This window comes from Pezoporus occidentalis, unplaced genomic scaffold (genome assembly GCF_034315485.1).
Source record: "Pezoporus occidentalis ecotype Australia unplaced genomic scaffold, CSIRO_AGI_Poc_V1 ctg11, whole genome shotgun sequence".
NCBI classification, from domain to species: Eukaryota; Metazoa; Chordata; class Aves; order Psittaciformes; family Psittacidae; genus Pezoporus; species Pezoporus occidentalis.
Window position 1 is genome coordinate 7957637 of NW_026912886.1, and position 19877 is coordinate 7977513.

Below are 19877 nucleotides of genomic sequence, written 5' to 3' on the forward strand. Positions count from 1 at the left end.
GTTTTTCTGTGGGACATGCTGGTGATTCTTTAAAATTACTTACTGGAAAAATTCTAGGCTGCAGAGCAATAAATCTGATCTTCAAGTGTGGCTTTACTTTGAAACACAACAATGTAAAAATGCCACCTTTGTACTCATAAAATCTTTTCTTTGTACGTATGAATCCAGAGATGTCTTCAATTTATGCTGTTGCTAAAAATAATTTTAGTCTCCTTTTTTACTGCAGTTACCTTTGAAGAGTCTATGTAGCTCCAAGGACCACTGGTTGGACTCTGTTTCCCATTTTGAATTGGGAGTTAGTATTCCTGCTTTTTAGTTTTCATTTCTGAGACAAGAAGTGAAAAGTATTTAAGCATGTGGAAGTGCAAATACTCATGGGAATTCCCAAAGAATCTAACCTGTGTAATCCTATTAGAGTCTCCCTCTGTACTTACGTGTTTGACTGCTTCAGAAAGTCCTTCCCATACCAGCTGAAGAGTCGTTCATGTTCAAGCTTGATTTAATGATTCATCATATCAAAGAGAAACAGTTATAATCAACAGCCCTTCTGGTCCTTGACCTCTATTTCTTGAAGTGACACATGAGAAGGAAGCTCTGTTTGTGCTAAACTTTGCCTGTGTTACTTGAACAGAACCTAATGTGGGAATCGCTGGCATGCAGAAAGCATGACGTATGTCAACATTTGTGTAGGGTTTTTCAAAGCACTGTTGCATGCTGACTACATGCATCATCAAGTACAAATATCTCAGTTCTGAAACCTTCCATGGAGGTACTGGACAGGAGGGAATGCAGCAGAACACTCTTGGAGAAATGAAATTAGTGTGGTTTTGTAGCACCTGTTACCTGTGACATCCTAAGAGCAGAGTTTTTGCCTTTCTTCTGGAGATACAATGCTATTTTGGACTTTAAAAAGAGCAGGTTTTAAACACTTCCATGTTTTGCAGAACAGCTGCAGTGATACACAATACAGAAAAATAATAATCTGTCTACCAAACTTTCATGACTAATTCACTACTTTATGCTTGAAATAACAATAAAAATGCTTTGAAGAGTAACTTGTTGATTTCTAACTCTTTTAATGCAGCTTAGCATATAAATTTACAAAAGCAGACTAAGACCCTCATGAAGAAGCAGCTTCATGATAGCAATATATCTGTGGGACAGTGATAAATTAGAAAAGCCTTCTCTAACAGAGGTAATCTTTCTTCTTACCGAGGTGTATATCTATTAATATGATCCCATGTTATTTCCTCTAGGCACCAGTAACAGATGTGCAGTTCGGCCCTATGAGACTTCGTCGAGATCAACTTCAGGTAATGCATCAGTTCAAACTGAAGTCTTAATTTCTAAAACATCACAGATGTTAGCTTAAAATTTATGACTGGATTTTTTTTTTTTTGGTATAGAGATCTTAGAGCATTTTTGTCTGGTGATAACGTGCACCTGACAGATTTTTATGATGCCATTCTATGTGATATCCTAAAAATCCTGCCAAACTCTTCTCCAACCCTCTCTCAGCTCATAAAAGTAGAGCTATCCTCATTTCTTTTTGCTATCAGTTAGCGTGTAATCAATATAGGGTCTGCCTTGTTTTGTATTTTACTGGTAGTCAATTCTTAGTCAAAATTTCATCAAAATGGTACTAAGCCAAATGTTCTGTCAAGGTCTGTGACACCAGCATTGTTACTAACATCAACCAAATTTGTAATATCATCACAAAAGATATGAAGTGAACTTAGCAAAGTATCTTGGTTTTTTTTTACTCAGTGTAGACTGGCATTAGTTAGATCTGCTGACTTCCTGTGCTATTGCTGAAAACCATTCTTTTACTTTAAGAGTGTTATAAGTTAACTTCACTAAATATAGCCCAAACTACTGTGGCATAGTTTTGCAAACAGTTTTGCAGGCTGCTTTTATAGCTTTTATAGGAATCTGAACTAAATGAGTACAAAGTCCTTCATTCTTACAGAAATATGCACTACATGGAAATGTTAAGATTTACTGGCAGACATTCCACCAACCTGGTCCGAAGTGTAACCAGCACTAGAATTCCTAAAATCACCTGGAAGATAAACAGCAGTGGTATGAGTTACACATGTTCCATGTGATTGTCTGACGAAAGCATATATCTAACAGCGGTTTGATGAAATTACTGGAAGATTGGTGTCTTGGGACAATAGACCAAATGCTGGTTTAGTTATTCATCTTTCCCAAAGGGCTGCATACATAAAGTCATCCACAAAATCAAGGCTAACATGCATCTGTAGTCTGTCATTCTGTGTATTTTTTTTCAGGCAAAAGAAGTTTTCTTCTACGAAAGACTATCTTGATGCAAAGCACAGTCACATTAGAGAGAATCTTCCTTAGCAGACTTCATGTTTATCTTCTGTGCCCTTTTAAATCCTAGAATTTGAAATTTTAGAAAGAATCGGGCCTTTGAATATGCAGACATTGTACTGATTTTTAAAAGGCTCAGAGAGATTAATGTTAGCGGCAATTCCACAGCAAGTTAGAACAGAGCAAATACTGGCTCATAGATTTGACCTCCAGTTCTGGATTTCAACAATGGTAATCTCCTTCTGTAATATAAATCCCATGCTGAGCTTTGCATAGGAGTCACATGGGGGTGCACTCCATGTACAGAGGTTCTGCTGATGATTTCAGTCTTGCATGAGTTCATCTTGACCAGCCTGTCTGTAGTTTCCAGGAACCCTGCAGAGTGGGCTGCACCCAGTACTTTGGGAAACCAGAATGAGGTAAAAAGGAAAGCACTTTTTTCACCATGCCATTGAAGCACTGTTAAATATTAATTCATATAAGGTGAACCATGGCATTTTTCTTTCTGGAATATGATCCTGGCAAGAAAAAGAAAACTCACTGTTATTTCATGTAACCTGGCTGAAACATAAGCATCTAGTCTTGTCTGATTGCCCGAGTTCTTTTTGTAGCTGATGGTGGGAGAGCCACTTCCCAAACTTGTTCATCCCATGTTGAAATAAATGCCTCTGGCAGACTGTTTTATCCATTTGAAACACATCTGCACGCAGACAATTATAAAAAGCAATAGTCTGTAGAAAGGAATTCTGTTAAAAACAATGAATTGAGTCTTGGAAGTGGCTTTAAAAGATGTGTGAAGAACAGGCAAAAGCCACAGAATTTACTGTATATGTAAGACTTCTTTGTACTGATTCACTGTCTGCCTTTAACCCAGGTACTTCTAGTGTTTGCTGAAGATGATGACCAGAGTAACGGGTTCCGTTGGGCATGTGAGAAAGCTGGATTTCGATGTAATATTGCCAGGACACCCGAGTCTGCACTAGAATGTTTTCTTGATAAACACCATGACATTATCATTATTGACCATAGACATTCCAGATACTTTGATGCAGAAGCATTATGCAGGTCAGCACCATTTCAGTATAATAGTTAACACGTCATCAAAGGTTTTTTTGTTTTGTATGACCTTTTTATAAAATCTATCAGACATGTATATTTTTTATAATTAACTGGGTTTTTGTTGGTCTGTCCCCGTCCCCCCCCCATACCTGGTTCCTTGCTTGCACATTAAATTAGCTGCAAAGATACCGTGTACCACCAACCAATTTAACAAATACATTCTCTTCATTAATGTTCTGCATTTTTTGAAATGCAATTTCCTGTGGAGTAACTGCAGATGCAAATAGGGAATGTTTTGTGTACATGATTCCGTACCTACAGCATTTGAAAATCTGTTATTAAGAGTGAAGTTTCAAAGTGATTCCAAAAATACTTTTAGAAACTGCTGTAAAATGTGAGGAAAGGGGAAGAGGATTTGCCTTTCTGAGTCTCTCTGCAGTGATTTGACAGACAGCGGTGCCTTGCCTCAGTGACTTTCCAGTGAAATACCCCTTGGGAATGTGTCTAGACTGAATAACAGTCTGCGGGGTGGAGGTGGTGGGGTTAGATCATGTACCATGTGTGAGTGTGGTGGGTTCAGGGCACCGGGACAAAGGCTCTTCTTGCTAAACTAAAGTAACAAGATAAGAGCATTGTCAGGCGAAGACTAGGTATCAGTGCTGTTCCCGTTGTTATATTTTTACTGTTCTGTCCCATAATAAAGTAAAATGCTCCTTGTATGAGTGAGGCCAAGTCCTTCAAGTGAATCCATTATGTGCCTTTTCAGAGGGGAGAATCTTTGCTATTCCCTTACTGAGAGTATCTGAAGTTTAGGTTAATCTGCATTCTCTCTGTCTCTTTTCATGGAGTCTCTGATATTGCCGAATTTTCTTAGTGGTTCTGCAGGCTTGGGATTTGTTTTTTGTTTTGATGTTAAACTATTTAAAAGGGAAATTTTAAGAAAAGTTCTGTGTGAAGAGAAGTTCTGTGTTCTATAAAGTCATGTTTTCTGAAATGTGACCTTAAACAATGTCAAATTATTTGCTTTTTATTTAAAGGTCTATCAGAACAACGAAACCCTCAGAAAATACAGTCATTATTGGTGTAGTACAAAGGTAAATACTTGTATCCTTACTTTCCCTTACTTCCATGTGTGAGCAGCAAAATTCCAAACAACCTGTGCAACATCATGTAGAGAACTGTGGAACTGACTCATAGATCTGTGTTTTGAATCTTTCTTGATCCGTCTTTCGGTCTGATTAATCTTGCCACAAACAGGGGATCTGCTAAGTTACAAAAAAAAGATACAAACCAATTTGGTCAGTACAAAGTAGCATCTGACCATAGAAGTTTCCAAAGCAAAATAGATTCTATTATGACATCTTAGCAAAGCAGTGCATATTGTTTTTCCTTCTCCTCCATCTGAAAATAAATTTATATATCATAAAATGATGTAAAAATAACACCAGTGCAATATATTTATTCTGAAATCAGTGGAAGATAATTTCCCTAAATTGGGGAATGTCCATTTCTCAGAAAACATTCTGAGGTGTTGAAATTTCCCATTAAAAATCCTATTTTTAGGAATCCACAGTGATCCCTAGCGAACAAAAGACCCTAATTAAACTTTTCAAGAGATTCCATTGTGAATATCACCTTCAGTTTTTATGTCAGGAAGTCTGACTATGGAAACCATTGCTTCTACAGTCAGAATTGTCTCTCATTGGACTAACACAAAATAAAAGAGGAACAAAAGAAGCAAAAGACAAACAATAACTCATGAGCTGCTTCATGTACATCAGAAAGACAGAAACCTGTGGTTCTGTGACCAGCAGTTCCTTTCAAAAGCGAGGAGAGCTTGGAAGCTGGGCTTGCTGACTCAACTAGGAAGTTGCTCAAGAGGGATATTTCCCTGCAATTCATTTTTGTCTTTACGAAATGTTCACATTGTGCACTGGGACAAGATAATAGCCCCCTTTGGTGATACTATCTCAGAAGCTGGAGTTCTCAGACATTTTAAATGTGTCTAGTATCCCACTCTAGTGGAAGCTTCAGAAGTCAGTTTGCCTTTCACTGGGGCTGAGTTAACTGTGTCAAGTTCCCATGTGCTGAACACAAGCGTTCTTGAGTTACCATTTAGAATTCCACACAGAGAACTTTCACACATTTCCTTTCTTGCTGCAAGAGCCATATTTCTGGAAAAGCCCGACACTTAGCTAATGGCATATGGAGGGAATTCTCCCTCACTTTCCTGCAGTTCAGTTCATTGGTTCTTTTTTTGTTTGTTCCCCCCTTGCCCCACAGGATGCCTGTTCTCTTTCTTTGTGCTTCTGGGAGGCAGCATTACCAGATAACAGGCATGAGGAATTGGGAGATTTTTCTGACAGCTGCTCCTCTCTCTCTGCTTAATCTTGGGTAAACCTTGTCCTTCAGTAGTCATTCTCTTCACTCATAAGAGACAAATGCACAGAAAACAAAAAGAAGAGGTGCCATAAGATACAAAATTTCACCTATAAATAAAAGCTATTGTACCATCTGCTAAACCTGGCTGGCTTCCATCTGCTCATTTATGGAAACTTAACATAATGCCTTTCTTCCAGATTTCAGACATACATTCACATATGTTGGAGTGTCTTTTAACAGTTAACCCAAAAAACATACGTTTTGTTCATAGATCCTGCAAGGATCTAGCCATATTAGCCTTCAGTGTGACATCTGGGTACAGGTGTGTCAATGGCTTGCGAAATTGGGTCTCATCTGATTACAGAAATAATCTCTAACTTTATCATCCTTCTTTAAAAGGCATGCTGATCGAGAAGAGTCATCGATACTGCCCCTGATCTCCGCTGGCTTCTCAAGGGTATGTATGTGTTACACCCCACCAGGTGCTCTGACATTCCAAAATTAACATGCGAGAAACTGGCTGTCAGTGATAGTTTGTGTGAGAAATCCGACCTGTAAATCTTGTTCATGTTACTCATTCTTATATACATCCCAATTCTGAACTACTATACACCAGTAGAATTAGAATAATGCTAAGTAGGTGGACATAAGTTGTGCTGAGACTTTTCCTCATACATTTATTTCAGAGTAAGCATATGATGCTTTGCTTGAAAGGTTGACATGGACAAAATTGACTAGTGACTGTAGCAGAGCAAGAGAGCAGCTTGCACTAAATGTGCTGTGGGAAATTACTTTCTCAAATGCCAATTCCCATCTGTAAACAGGCTTCAGACACTGTCAAGTGCTATTATCTATTGTTTGGAGGCACCTGAAAAGTATTACATTGAATCTGTTCCTTGGCAACTATTCCAGTTAAACAGAAAAGGTGCTTATTAGTGTGTCAGTTAAGTGGATTCTTCACTGCATTAGGCTGACAATGGAATAAAAATGTGCATGATTTCAGTGTGAATCAGAGTATTTGGTTGCATGGTCACCAGATTTTTTGCTATCCCCATCACTCCATTTGCACCTATTTGCTTATTTGTAATACGGTCCTTAATAACTGCCTGAAAAGAACTGTGGCAATTTAGCATGAACAAGATCTAACATTCAGGTTCATACCTGGTAAATATGAGATGTTTTAAAAAACCATCGGAGACACTGAGATCATTGCTATCCAAGACCGCAAACGAATAATTGTATCCAATGGCAGGTGTATTTGCCAAGAAGTTTTACTTCTATGTATACAGTTTGGGTGTTAGCAATTGGAAACTCATCATAATCACACGTTTGGATGACTTTAGACCAAATGTAATCTTTTCATTGTTATTTTTAAAAGTAGCATGAAAGCATGTAACTTAATTAAAAGTATGTGGGTTTTATGTGCTGATCCTGCTGATAACCAGAGAGAATAAACAGATTGGTTGACCCTCATTGCCATGAGAATCTGTCACCTTTTCAAAATGCAGTAACCTGAAGAATTTTGCTACTCCCCAAAATAATCTTCTAACATTGCTTGTGTTACAACGTGTTAATTTTTGGTTTATCTACTCCTTTTAATTTTTAATTAAGCAAAAGAAAACAGAGCTTTCTACCCCTGAGTATGAAAACGTGTATTCATGAAATATTTCAACCTTCTATTTGCAGCGATACGTGGAAAATTCTAGCAGGATGGCCTGTTACAATGAGTTGATTCAGCTGGAATTTGGACAGGTGCAGGCACAATTCAAACTAAGGTAATTTTTACCAAAAACACGATCAACAACAACAAAAAAAGCCAATTCAGCCACATCCTTAAAAGAATATTTATTTGACTGTACTGTAATTATTTGTGGAATGTCAGTTAACCGAAGAAAACACATTCATTGTTAAAGTGTTGAAGTACAACTTCATTAGGTATGGAGTTGCAATAACTTATTGTCATATACAATAAGAATTATGTGGATTAAATCTAATCTTTCTTTTTTTATTTTTTTTCTCTCCAGGGCGTGTAATTCATTATTTGCAGCATTAGAGAAAAGTCAAGAAGCCATTGAGATCACAAGTGAAGATCATGTAGTACAGGTTTGTTCCTGATATTTTTATAAGTACAGAAAATCACTCTGTGGACTCTATTTTATTTAATCTGTAATTATATTTACTCTTTCTTACAGTACAAGAATCTAACCTAACTTAATGGGTCTAAAACAATTGGATTGAGTTTAGCTGTAGAGTAGAATTTTCTCCATTTAAAATATCTTGCATAAAACAAGTCAATTTTAAGGGAGATTGTTGTTTCTGAATGAACAAGGATTGACTCTCTCATTTCTATTTTTTTGGATGCATCCACTGGCTTGTATGCATTCTGTTCCAAAAATACTGTATGCTAATTTGATGCTCTTGAAAAGCAAATCTAACAGTGTTCTATTTAAATAAAGGTAGTACACCTTTCCTTAAATCTGATACTATTTAATGCTTCAGAATTCTTGGGCCAGCTGTTTTTGAATGTAATCCTCTCTTAGAAATGTCTTTTAAAAAGGCATAAGAAATTGTGCTTTTGTTTGCAGTCCTGAAAAACATCATCTTCATAAGGGAGTTAGTTCCATCCCTAGCTATGAAGGCTGAGGAGTGATTTTGTTATCAGTAAAGAGCTTGGGTCTAAGCTTCTGAGAGTTATAACATACATAGAAATTGTACCCTCTTGGCCCGAATGTTGACAATGGCACAACTCTTATAGAACGGACATTCCTGGTTTGCTTCATAAAGAAAACAATGTAGGCATCTCTCTCAGGAGCAATATCTACATTTATTTCAGCCTGGGAAAGAGATCCTTTGGTTTAGCAAATAGAAAAGAGGGAGCTCTGCTGTGCTTTGAGTATTTTGATAAATGGGGTTTTGTTTTTATTTCACAGTACGTCAATCCTGCTTTTGAAACAATGATGGGCTATCAAATAGGTGAACTAATAGAAAAGCAATTAACAGAAGTGCCTATAAATGAAAAAAAAGCTGATTTCCTAGAAACTATTAATTCCTGCATAAAGATAGGAAAGGTGAGTAATGCCATTGTATGATTTATCATTTGCTACCTTTTGCCTGCAAAGGTTGTTATTGTCCAGGGATGACACATGATGTAACTTAAAGCTTCATAGACATGTGAACATAGGCTGAGAAAGTTGGGGCTGTTCAGCCTGGAGAAGAGAAGGCTGCGTGGAGATCTCATAGCAGCCTTCCAGTATCTGAAGGAGGGCTATAGGGATGGTGGGGAGGGACTCTTCGTTAGGGACTGTAGTGACAGGACAAGGGGTAACGGGTTAAAACTCAAACAGGGGAAGTTTAGATTGGGTATAAGGAAGAAGTTCTTTGCTGTGGGGGTGGTGAGGGAAGTTGTGAATGCTCCATCCCTGGCGGTGTTCAGGGCCAGGTTGGACAGAGCCTTGGGTGACATGGTTTAGTGTGAGGTGTTCCTGCCCATGGCAGGGGGGCTGGAACTGGATGATCTTAAGGTCCTTTCCAACCCTAACTATTCTGTGATTCTATGTAGCATTTGCAGCTTTCTTACTCGAAGAAGAGGAAATAAAACTGCTCATTTTTTAAGGGCTTCTTTATCTTTTCTTGCTTGGAAGAGGTACATGTTATATGAAAACAAGTGACTTGCTGCGTTTCTTTATAATGTGTGCTGTATGTAGCAAAAGGTGTGGGAATGCCAAAGAGAAACAAGATGGATGCTTATTATCCAGTGTGATGTAAATGAGAAAAGAACCATATTGAAGTATTTCAGCATGAAATGTGGAAGCTGATTTGCAAATTTGGGATATAAAAATATCGTGACAGTCATTTGCAATATCACTTGAGTGTGATAGGCAGTGTCAGCTGGCAGCTGCCAATATCTTTTATTCTCTAATGACATGGGAGCTGTCCCATGGATTTCCATTGGAAATGTTTGTTGCACCAAGGAAGTGCATGAGGAAGTGCAGCTGGCTTTAAGGGAGGTCATTACAGAGAGACATTACCGTTTGCCTTATCACGCCATGATGTTCCTTTGGGACTAGTGCGACTGTAGTGTGAGGATCCATCTAGGAGCTTTCATTTGCATTTTGATAATGAGGTGTAAATGCTTTTGATGTCATTGAACATAACATAGTACCTTATAGGAAGAAGATCATGGACATTACACAAATAGATTTGGGAACCAGTGTTTTTGTAGATGCATCATGGTCCATGCTCAGTCCTGAGCCAGGATAGCTAGTTGGGTCATACTGACTGTTGTCTGCAGGGAAGCAGCATGTTGTTGGCACAGAGCAGGGAGATGGTAAAGTGAATCATGGCACCCTGTGTATCTAGGCAGTGATGCAAAAGCACCAATGCAAAGTTCAGGCTACTGCCATGAGCATTCAGCAGCAAAAGCTGCACTTGACAGGTGCAGATTGCATGTGCATTTCAACAAGAACATGTTGCTCTTTTCTACATGTGTTGGCCTTTTGGAAGAGATCCGAGCAATAGACAATAGCTTTGATTATGATTATGGTGCTTCACACCTCTGTTGCCTGACATTTACATTCAGTAAATGTGTGTAATGCAAAAATTATGTTAGGAGGGAGTATTTATGAAGTTATAATTTGAACAAATTAGATGTGTCAGGCTTTAAATCTGCAACAACAATTCTCAAGAGATGAAGCGATCAAATTTTTAATATTTTGTGTGCCTTAATATTTTAGTGTCTTTAATAATAGAAATACACTTTATTCTATGAATAATAGAAACCTAACCCTAATCCATCTTTTTCATTGCACTTATTTTACTCCTGGCTCTAGAACTTCCAGCTGTGAGGCTAATGAAATACTTCTTATTTAAACCAGTCTGTCAGGAACAGCTTAACCTGGTTTAGGTGAATATATTCTGTTTACATGGTTTTTGTATTTCCCTTTGGAACGTTTTATGGCAGTCTATGTAGCCTCAAATTTACATGTTAATAGAAAAATGAATTGCAAATTAAATGATTACAGGAAGTATTTATGAGTGGAGGTTAACTGTGCAGAGCAACCTTTGAAATGTTGCAGCTTTTTGAAGGTGCTTTAGTTTGAAATCATCTGTGTCAAGATGTTACAGCATTTTCAGAGGTGCCTAACTTGTCCTTGAATCATTCTGACATGGTCTGTACGTTGTTTTCAGGCTTGTGATTTCTTTAGATCCTGATTTTAAAAGACTGCTTCTCGTTAAATAGGCTGTATTCTAGCTATGTTGTAGCATACCAAAAAGCCAACTGTCTACTCCTGTGATATCTCCTGTCAACAGGTTTGGCTTTTCTGTTTTAAACAAACATGGTAATATAACAAAAATAATAGAAAGCAAGAATTTTTCATCTTCAGAAAAATGTAAGCTGTATAAAATCTACCTCTAGTCTTTAAATGGAATTCAGGAAGATAGATAAACTCTTGCAGCATTTCCCCTCTTGTGCTGACAGACAGCACTATGAGCAAGTTCAGTATATCCAAACAAATGTTCATCAGCATCATACACAGAAATTGTTATTTGCGTGGTACATAGGGATTCTTGGATCAGGATGTTGTTTCTCTTAGTAAAAAAAACCCAACTCTGGAAGTTCATTTTTTTTGTTACTACAGCTGGCTGTAACTTGCAAGAAGCCAGCATTATTGAAAGGCATTTTCATCTATACATAGGCAGTTAAAAACCAAGTTGTACTTCATTCTTCTGTTTCATGATTCATTGACATCCATTAATTAAGATGAGATGTGCATTTCTGACTAGAGTTCTTGCTGCCTTTGTTCTCTGCAGTTTGACATAAAGCTCTTTACCTTACTTCTGCTTTTTCTGAAGTGAGATGGACAGCTATCAATAAATCAGACCATTCCTCTTGCTCCTTGGGAATTATTTGCAGGAGAGCTACCTTTACAGAGGGTGTGGGAGAGAAATCATGCTGTCTAATAAAGGGTCTATGGCAATTCCTCCCTAACTCAGCTTTACTTTCTGTGAGATTGTTTTCATGGCATCTTGTGTTCATTTTGGTTTGCTCTGTTTTCTACAAGTAGCTTGCTGAACTTTGCTGTCTAGTGCAAAAAGCCCCAGTCTAAAAGGAGGACTGAACTGGGGGATTACTCACTATGCATGTAGGAGTCCTCAGTGGATAAATATATGCCATGGTCTTCTTAATGAAGTTTGAAACCTCAGTGTTGATTCACTCTATAAAGGATTAAACATTTTTTTTACTGTATATGGTTTTTGCTCTGCATTCAATCCCAGCACGCCAGGCTGTGCAGAAGTGACTGATCACTGCACTGTCTGGCTGTAATGTAGGCATAACGATGAGCTTGACTGACAGCACATCTTGTGAAGTAGCTCTTTTCTGTTGGATCACTGACAGAGGCTCTGCGAGGAGCATATGGTGTTCTTAAAATATGTTTAAGTAATGTCCCTGGGAGAGCTTTACCTACCAGCAGGAGTTTGGCTTGGACCTCCTATTTCTCAGAATTCTGTTGACCTTTTTCCTCACATGTTTCTTTCCACAGTTTCACATGTTTTAGAAATTCACAAGCTGAAAAATCGATCTGTTGACTAGGAAGAACACATTAGTGAATAACCTGTCTTGAAAAGGATGCACTTTCAATGTGGGAATTATCCAATCTGCACCTTATGACTTCATCCCTTTGTGTAACCCAGGTTCATTACCTGGGTTAGAGCTTGATTACTAATCTCTGCCTCACCCTGGTTGTTAGGAAACTATTGATATGCATACTTCCAATTATGAGAGCATTGAATTTTTTGCTGCTTTCATTATCTTCATTTGTATTCCTCATGCAACTCACAGAAGATACTGTGCTCGCTTCACAATTTGTTAATGCAGTTCTTTCGTCGAACAGATCTTCAGAAAAGCCTTTCATATATTTTTCTGCACAGCCTGTCTGTCACCTTGCTGCTCTCTCTGGGCTGGAGTCTTTATTTGCTGGCTCCATCAACATAAATGCAAAACTGTTCTCTCTGTACCTGTGCTCTGGCCCGAGATCTGTCAGTTTAACATAAATACGTATTATGTGCCTCATGAAGGTATTTTCACATACATTTAAGATCTGATCTGCAGTCTGCTGAATTCAACTGAATATGTGATATGGAACCAATTATTTATTAATCACTTGGTATTTATTAGATGCCCAGCTCAAAATATGCATCTGTTAAAAAAGAACATCGCTATTCTAGGGATGGAAATGTGTAAGCAGGTTTGTAAATCTTGTCAGCTGCCAGGTTACAAAAAGCAGCTCTGTTGGAAGTTTACTTGGCCCATGCACTGCTCCCCAGAAATGAAAGGGGGAGAACCTTAGTTCCCAAATTTCGCTTTCCCTGAGTTTTCCTAAGTAACACTGTGAGGAGGCAACTCCAGTCCAGACACCACATGCAAGGGGAGGTCCATCAGTGCTGTAGTATGTCTTTGCTGTGGTATTTGTAGCAGTGTGAGAAGCAGAAACAGTGCAGAGGGGGAATTGGGAGGGAGCAGTAAGTAAGGGGCCCATGCCCTGCCATGTGCTGAAGCCACCTTTAGCCATGTCTGCATTCATCGACGTGGGAGCTTTCCTACTGCACAGCATGACTTCGGGCTCTGCTGCAGGGAGGTGGTTTGGGCTTGGTATTGGACCATAGTGGTGCCTTCTGGATTTAAAATCTCTAAATAACAAAAGTGATTGTTGTTACAGTATTTCATTTTAAGGCATGTCTTAAACAGAGGAGAAGGGACATTCCCCGACTCTCACTGAGTGAAAATGAGGCTCTACACTAGAAAGGAATGTCTCATTTCTAGAGGAAAAAAGAATTCTCACTGCAAAATGAAAAATTCCTTTCCACACTATGTTTTTTCCTCATTTATGAGTATTATCAAATAACAATGATACAGGCAGTGACAATCTGATACTTCAAAAATTGTCTACTTAAATGTGATCCTGAAACCAGAATGCTTTTAGAGGAGCGATGGGATATGAGAGGCAGAATCCAGTAGTTATTCTACTAGACTGTCTTTTACTTTAAAAAATCCAGGATAAATCTTTGCCACTTTTTGAGACTGAAATGACAGTGTGGAAAATAAATGTGCTAGGATAGCAAAACACTTTTAGTCACAGATACGTTTAATGTTAACCAGTGATAAGACTTCCCAACTGTTCAGGAGGGATGGTGCCATCCAGAAGTGAAGGCAGACAGGTCGGCATTATGGTTTCTCACTGACCTTCCTGTGCTGGGAGAGTCATCGCAGTCAGGGAGAAAGGCAGGTTAGCATAGCAGTCCCAGCCATGTGGTGTGTGGTCCTGGAGCAGGGCAGTGGGGTGCCCCACACTGTTAGAGCATTCCTGGAGGCTCTGAGGAAATCTTGCTTCAGGCAGGGGCTGTTTGGAGCTCTTGCTCTTGTAGGGGTTGCCAGGTCTCACCCAGTGACACCCCCACCCTTTCCCACTGAGCTGGGACTGGGAAGAGAATACATGGTTCTGATTCCCACAGCACCTGATGTTCAGCTGTTGTCATCAGGGCACTCACAGGCTGCCTCTCTGGAAGTTCTCTATCCATTGGCAGCAGGATAGTGACCTATGGGTTAGTTACAGGGAGAAATTCAAGGGTGAGGACAGTTAAAACCAGTCCTGACTGGTTTTGTATTGTAAGACAGCTTTCAATGAAGAAAAGGCATGAAGCCACAGTTTCTGTTCCTGTTTTATCTGAACTTCCATTCATTTGAATTCCTTTTTCAGGAATGGCAAGGAATGTACTATGCGAAAAAGAAAAACGGAGATAGCATACAACAAAATGTGAAGATACTACCTGTCATTGGACAGGGAGGGTAAGTATGAAAGCTAAAGTCATGATCTAGGCTCAGTTTAGAGTTCAGTTGCTTTCAGCAGACAATGGGGTTACTGTTACTAAGTATAAAGGAAACTTATGCAAAGAAGGGTGCCTCAGACCTCTGCATTTAATTTCTTGAGGCAAAATCAACTTTTCATGCTGTGTGCAGGGAAAGCAAAATTCTAAATCTCCCAAAAAAGGAGCCAAAGATCCAGATGTGCTCACTTGTGACTCTGACTCATCTAATACTCCATGAAGTGCAAGTGCACTCTCTTCTTTCTGTGCCCTGCGTTGGGACCATCAGGACCTACATCCTGTTGCACTGTGCACCCTCCATGCTCATCTACTTATGGCTGTTGCCGAGTGTCTTCATGTGGAGAGGTCACTATGTGCTTTGATCCTGGTCAGAATTCAAGCATGTCTTGAATTTTTGTATTTTTGTCCAACTTGGAGCACACAGGTATACATCACTTATTTGTACATTTATGATGAGTCCTTCTGCACTATATTGGAAAACAAAGTGGATCAGACTGCATGCAGCAGTAGTTTCAAAGCCCTCTAAGGCAACTTGAACGTTAATTAAAGTCACAGCAAATATCTTCTGGAGACAATCATTTAGAAAGGTGTGTCGTCATGAAGGAAAGGCCAAATGCAGCTGCTTCATCCAGTTACTTCCTAAAAAGAAAAGTGGTTTGAGTTGATTTCATCCCTGAAAGTAATTCACATTCTCTACTACCCATCAATAGAGTGAAAACGTCTTTTCAGCTTAAGATGCCAAACTTCTAAGACCAGTACATATTGCGTACATTGCTTCTTATGGAACAATCTAAACCCATTTAAATCTGGTTTAGAAAGTGTCTCGGTGATCCAGGGTGTGGTTTTCAGTTTGATTGCTCTATCCCTAAATCCTGTATAAGGTTTTGGTTGCTGGACTGCACTATTGCATGTTTTGCATTTATATCATACTCCAAATATCCTACTGTAGCCTAGAAGGAGCTGGGATGGTGGGGGGAGAAAGAAGAGGGAGATAATCTTTGCAAAAGATGCTTCCATTTTGTATTCCCTGTCACATGCAGAACTGCAGGGTTTTTCTATTCCCAGCTGAGCGTTCTTGCCAGGACAGGATTTGTCCTATGTTAATTTGTCGCTTTTATCCATTTGGTGTATCAGGGTGAATTAGGGCTGAGGTTTGGATGGGAATTAACACACTGTTTTTTGCCTACAGAAAGATTAGACACTATGTGTCAATTAGTAGACTGTGCAATGACAACAATAAGGTAAGTGAAAACAGTACTATGCTTGCTTTAGCTTGAGCCCTAAATATTACAAAATAATGGGAAAGTTCTGACTAACTGGATTTCTTATACTGAATTGTAGGCGGAGAAGACATGTGAATGTATTCAGGCTGAATCTCAGACAGGTATGACACATCTCTCCTGTCCTAATAACCGGAGAACGTACCTGAGGAAAGAATAAAGCCCATTGTTAGTGATCTGATGGAAAACCACATTTGCGCAGGACAGTCTGAAAAGTGCTATTTAGCTGGGAATCCAGCTCAAAAGGCAGGAAAATAAATACAAGCCCTCTCTACCTGCTTCATTTGTTTTAGAAGTGATATAAAGGAACCCACCCTTGAAAACACAGTAATACCAAGTTGGTATTGTGGTATTGCTGGATCCACATTTGTGTCCACATAAGAAGTGTCACATTTCACTTGTAGGTAGTGGATCCTAGTGGACAAAAATAGAAATAAGAAGGATGCCTGCAAGTCATTGTGTTGCTGTGGCTGGTCTATAGTTAGTAGCGTGTATGTTTGCATTGCTTTTAACTGTGCTGTGGGATATTTGCACATGGGTGGAAATGAGGATGACCAACACTGCCATTCACCTTTATCCCACATATCAACACTTTAATTAAGGAATCCTTGGCATCCGTGCTGCAGATGCCTGTTAATTGTAGCCTCGGCAGCACAGGTTGTATCTGTTGGAGTCCATAAGGGACCTAGGATACATTGCTTATGGGGTCTGCTTTGGTCCACCAGTTCTTTATGGCAGTTGTTACTTGAGTGAACTCAGGTGTGTTGCACACGCTGTATTCACAACTACAGTTGTGTCATGGTGTCAGAAGAGGAACTTTTCCTTCCACATTGTTAGATCCCTTCTGCAAAAACACTTAGGCATGTTCTGCCAGAGCATGATTGGGTTCATGACAGTGTAATTGGACAAGAGTTTAAAAAGGAGCTTTCACTGGCTCTCACCTGCTGAAGCATTGTGGTAACTGTCACTCAGCTGCTATCAGGCTTTCTCTGAGTTTCAGTTCCTTTAACATACATCTTAGGCACAATTTAATGTCATTCATTGTACATTATCATTTCTCCACAGATATTCAGACTTGCAGACAAAAGGACACGAGGAAAGGATCACTAGATGTCAGATCCACAACATCACGAGGGAGTGACGGTATGTTAAACAAGTAGATTTTACCAATTTCCCAATATATATTCAGATTTTTATCTGCATATATACATATACATACAAATATAGGTATGTATGTGTATATATATGCGTACACAAATAGAAATAAAATAGCAAGTCATCAATTCATGAACAACTTCACATTGGTCAAATAGCCCCATTTTCTTCTCTTGAGCTATGTTGACTCTTTTTTTTGAACCAGTGGAGAATGGAAGGCTGTTGTCTACCATCCTGCATGGAAGACCTCATGAGAGTCAACACAGCTACTTTCAAGTATCAAAATCTAAGCCTAAAAAATTACATTTCTTATCTCTAATCTTGATAAAAATATGAAGATAATTTTTTTACTAATTTTGTTTCCTTTTCCCTATGTTGTATTTTGCTCCATTAGATTGTCCCAAACTTGATAGAGATGGGTCACATATTTGAAACTGTTGCTGATACTTACATGATTTTGTTAATTATGCATCATTACAGTCTAGGCAGCATACACTATTGAAGCATGGATGTAGGTCTGTGGCAGTGAGAATACAATCATGCTCCAGTATAGCAAAGATAGCATTGATTCTTCTTCTTGAGAGCTGCTTAATACAGAATAACAGAGACATGTCTGCATTTTATAGGTAGCACAATGTAATTATCCAGAAAAATCCCATCTTGGTGTTTTCTCTACAGAGCCAAAATTGCTAACTGATAGGAAACATTTGTTTTCCAATTTCCAGTGAATAATAGGCCATGACCTCTGCCATTTTAATTTGGCATAGCTATTTTCACTTCAAAGGAGCTTCATTTATTTACCTCAGCTTGGAAGCTGACTCATTATGACTTGTCATGTTTCATCAGGGAGCAGAATTTACCTGCCTTTGCCTGCCAGTTTATACAGACACCTGTCATCTTTTACTGAATTTTTTAAATGAATGTTTTATTTAGTTAAAAAAGAACAAAACAACCAAAACCAAAAAAGCTGTACTTTTGCCAAGCTGTTACTTATATCTGATCAGGGATATCAGTGGTTCAGCATGCATCTTGTGTGTCCAGCATAACAAACAAGTATGTGCATTCTGCAGTAGATTGCCTCTGAAGGGCACAGCAGGGTAAGCAGTTCAGAAAATGAATACAGATTTCTTGGCTGAATCCTCCTGTCATGCCTTGTCGCTGAAATCAGGATACAAATTCTGCTTTGTTTTCCACACAGGCAGCTCACAAAGGCGGCGCTCTTCTATGGCCAGGGTACATTCCATGACTATTGAAGCACCCATCACCAAGGTAATGTGCACTGGCACTAGCTGTTGTCAGTTATGCTGTACTGGAGTATTGGGCACAAGGTTCCCATCCAGACTGAGGAAGAAGGCAGCACTGGCTTCTGGTGCAACTTCTTCCTCTGTTCTACCTGCCCACTGATGGAGTGCCAAAAGCCAAATGCTCTGAATGAAGTTTTTCCAGGTTGGGTCAGCAGAGTGCCCTCCATGTGGTCAGCCATTGCATGACTCCTTTTTAAGGACTTTTGCTTATGTGAAGGAGGGGCAAGAGTTCCTCCTTCTTACTTGGGCATTGTAAACTGCCTTCTGAAACCATTCAAGGATTTGTAAAAATCAGCTCACTAATAAATTGAGAGAGGCCGATGGGAGAAGGTTTTATTAAATCTATTCAGAGACACCTTGAGGCTGTGCCTTGAATGGGAAAGTTATTAATAAGACTGGTTTTAAGGTCACAATCTTGTTCCCAGAGCCAGTAGCAAACATCGGTGCTTTATTAACATCCCTTTCATTTTGATTCTCCCACATGTGGATTGTAGATCTTGATTATTTGCTATGAGTTTTCCATAGTAATTGATGAATGTTTATGTTTTTTCTTAAATCACTTCTAAATTCAAAACATTTCTAATGCTAAACTAGGTAATAAACATCATCAATGCTGCACAAGAAAGCAGTCCCATGCCAGTTGCAGAAGCTTTAGACCGAGCTTTGGAGATTTTAAGAACCACTGAATTGTACTCTCCACAACTGGGGACAAAAGATGAGGATCCACATACAAGTGACCTTGTTGGAGGGTTAATGACAGTAAGTACATACTGCCACAAATGGCTATCGATCAACGTTTCACTGCCTGGTTTTCCCAGTTACTCAATCTTTATTATCTGGCATGTGCTTTACCTCTACAATGCAAATTTTCAGGGAAAACTGCACACCTCTTTTGTTTGGATTTTGCCCCACAAAAAAAAAAAAATTGTAGCTCTGAAAACAGGAAAAAAATTGACAAGTCTCTTTGAAGCATTAGTTTTACTAGCAATGGAAGGGAAAGCCAATTCTTTTTCCAATGTGATTCATTTGAGAAAGGTATAGATGGGAAAGGAAGAAAGAAAGATAGCTAGACACTTTATTTATTAGGGTTAGAATGGCAGGGTTTAGGTTTTCAGTGTATAGGAAGAATGTGTTTTCAAAAGAATGCAAAATACATATTTTTGTGGCTATTTCTTGGATTGTATTTGTACCCATACAGACTCAAAGAAAGATCAAAGTGCTCTGAGCTAGCAACATGAATGTTCACGTATTAAAACACAATCATGCTCCGCAGAACTCATTATTTAAATAAATAAGGCAAGCAAAAGACTGAAGAAGGCGTGCATTATGTTGTTACATTATGAAAAGAGGAAGGGGGGGGGGCATTGGAAGAAGAAGCGTTGTACCCAAAGTTGAACAAAGGCCATATAGCAAAGCAAGGCTTGAACCCAAACCTTCAGAGCCTGGAGTCTGGCCCTCCTAACAACTAGATGAACTT

The 19877-nt window shown here is 39.0% G+C and overlaps 1 protein-coding gene across 8 annotated transcripts in view; it reads left to right on the forward strand.

Annotated features, from left to right (window-relative positions):
* The window catches only part of PDE8A (phosphodiesterase 8A), a 122564-nt gene that overhangs the window by 87124 nt on the left and 15563 nt on the right, over positions 1-19877 (forward strand). For all 8 annotated transcript variants that reach the window (XM_062629436.1, XM_062629446.1, XM_062629470.1 and 5 more), the window contains 13 exons: positions 1257-1313; positions 3212-3402; positions 4434-4490; positions 6178-6235; positions 7465-7553; positions 7803-7881; positions 8709-8846; positions 14535-14623; positions 15851-15902; positions 16003-16045; positions 17007-17084; positions 18295-18365; positions 18995-19159. In XM_062629436.1, coding sequence (XP_062485420.1) covers positions 1257-1313; positions 3212-3402; positions 4434-4490; positions 6178-6235; positions 7465-7553; positions 7803-7881; positions 8709-8846; positions 14535-14623; positions 15851-15902; positions 16003-16045; positions 17007-17084; positions 18295-18365; positions 18995-19159 — 1167 coding nt within the window. The remainder of the gene's footprint in view (positions 1-1256; positions 1314-3211; positions 3403-4433; positions 4491-6177; positions 6236-7464; positions 7554-7802; positions 7882-8708; positions 8847-14534; positions 14624-15850; positions 15903-16002; positions 16046-17006; positions 17085-18294; positions 18366-18994; positions 19160-19877) is intronic.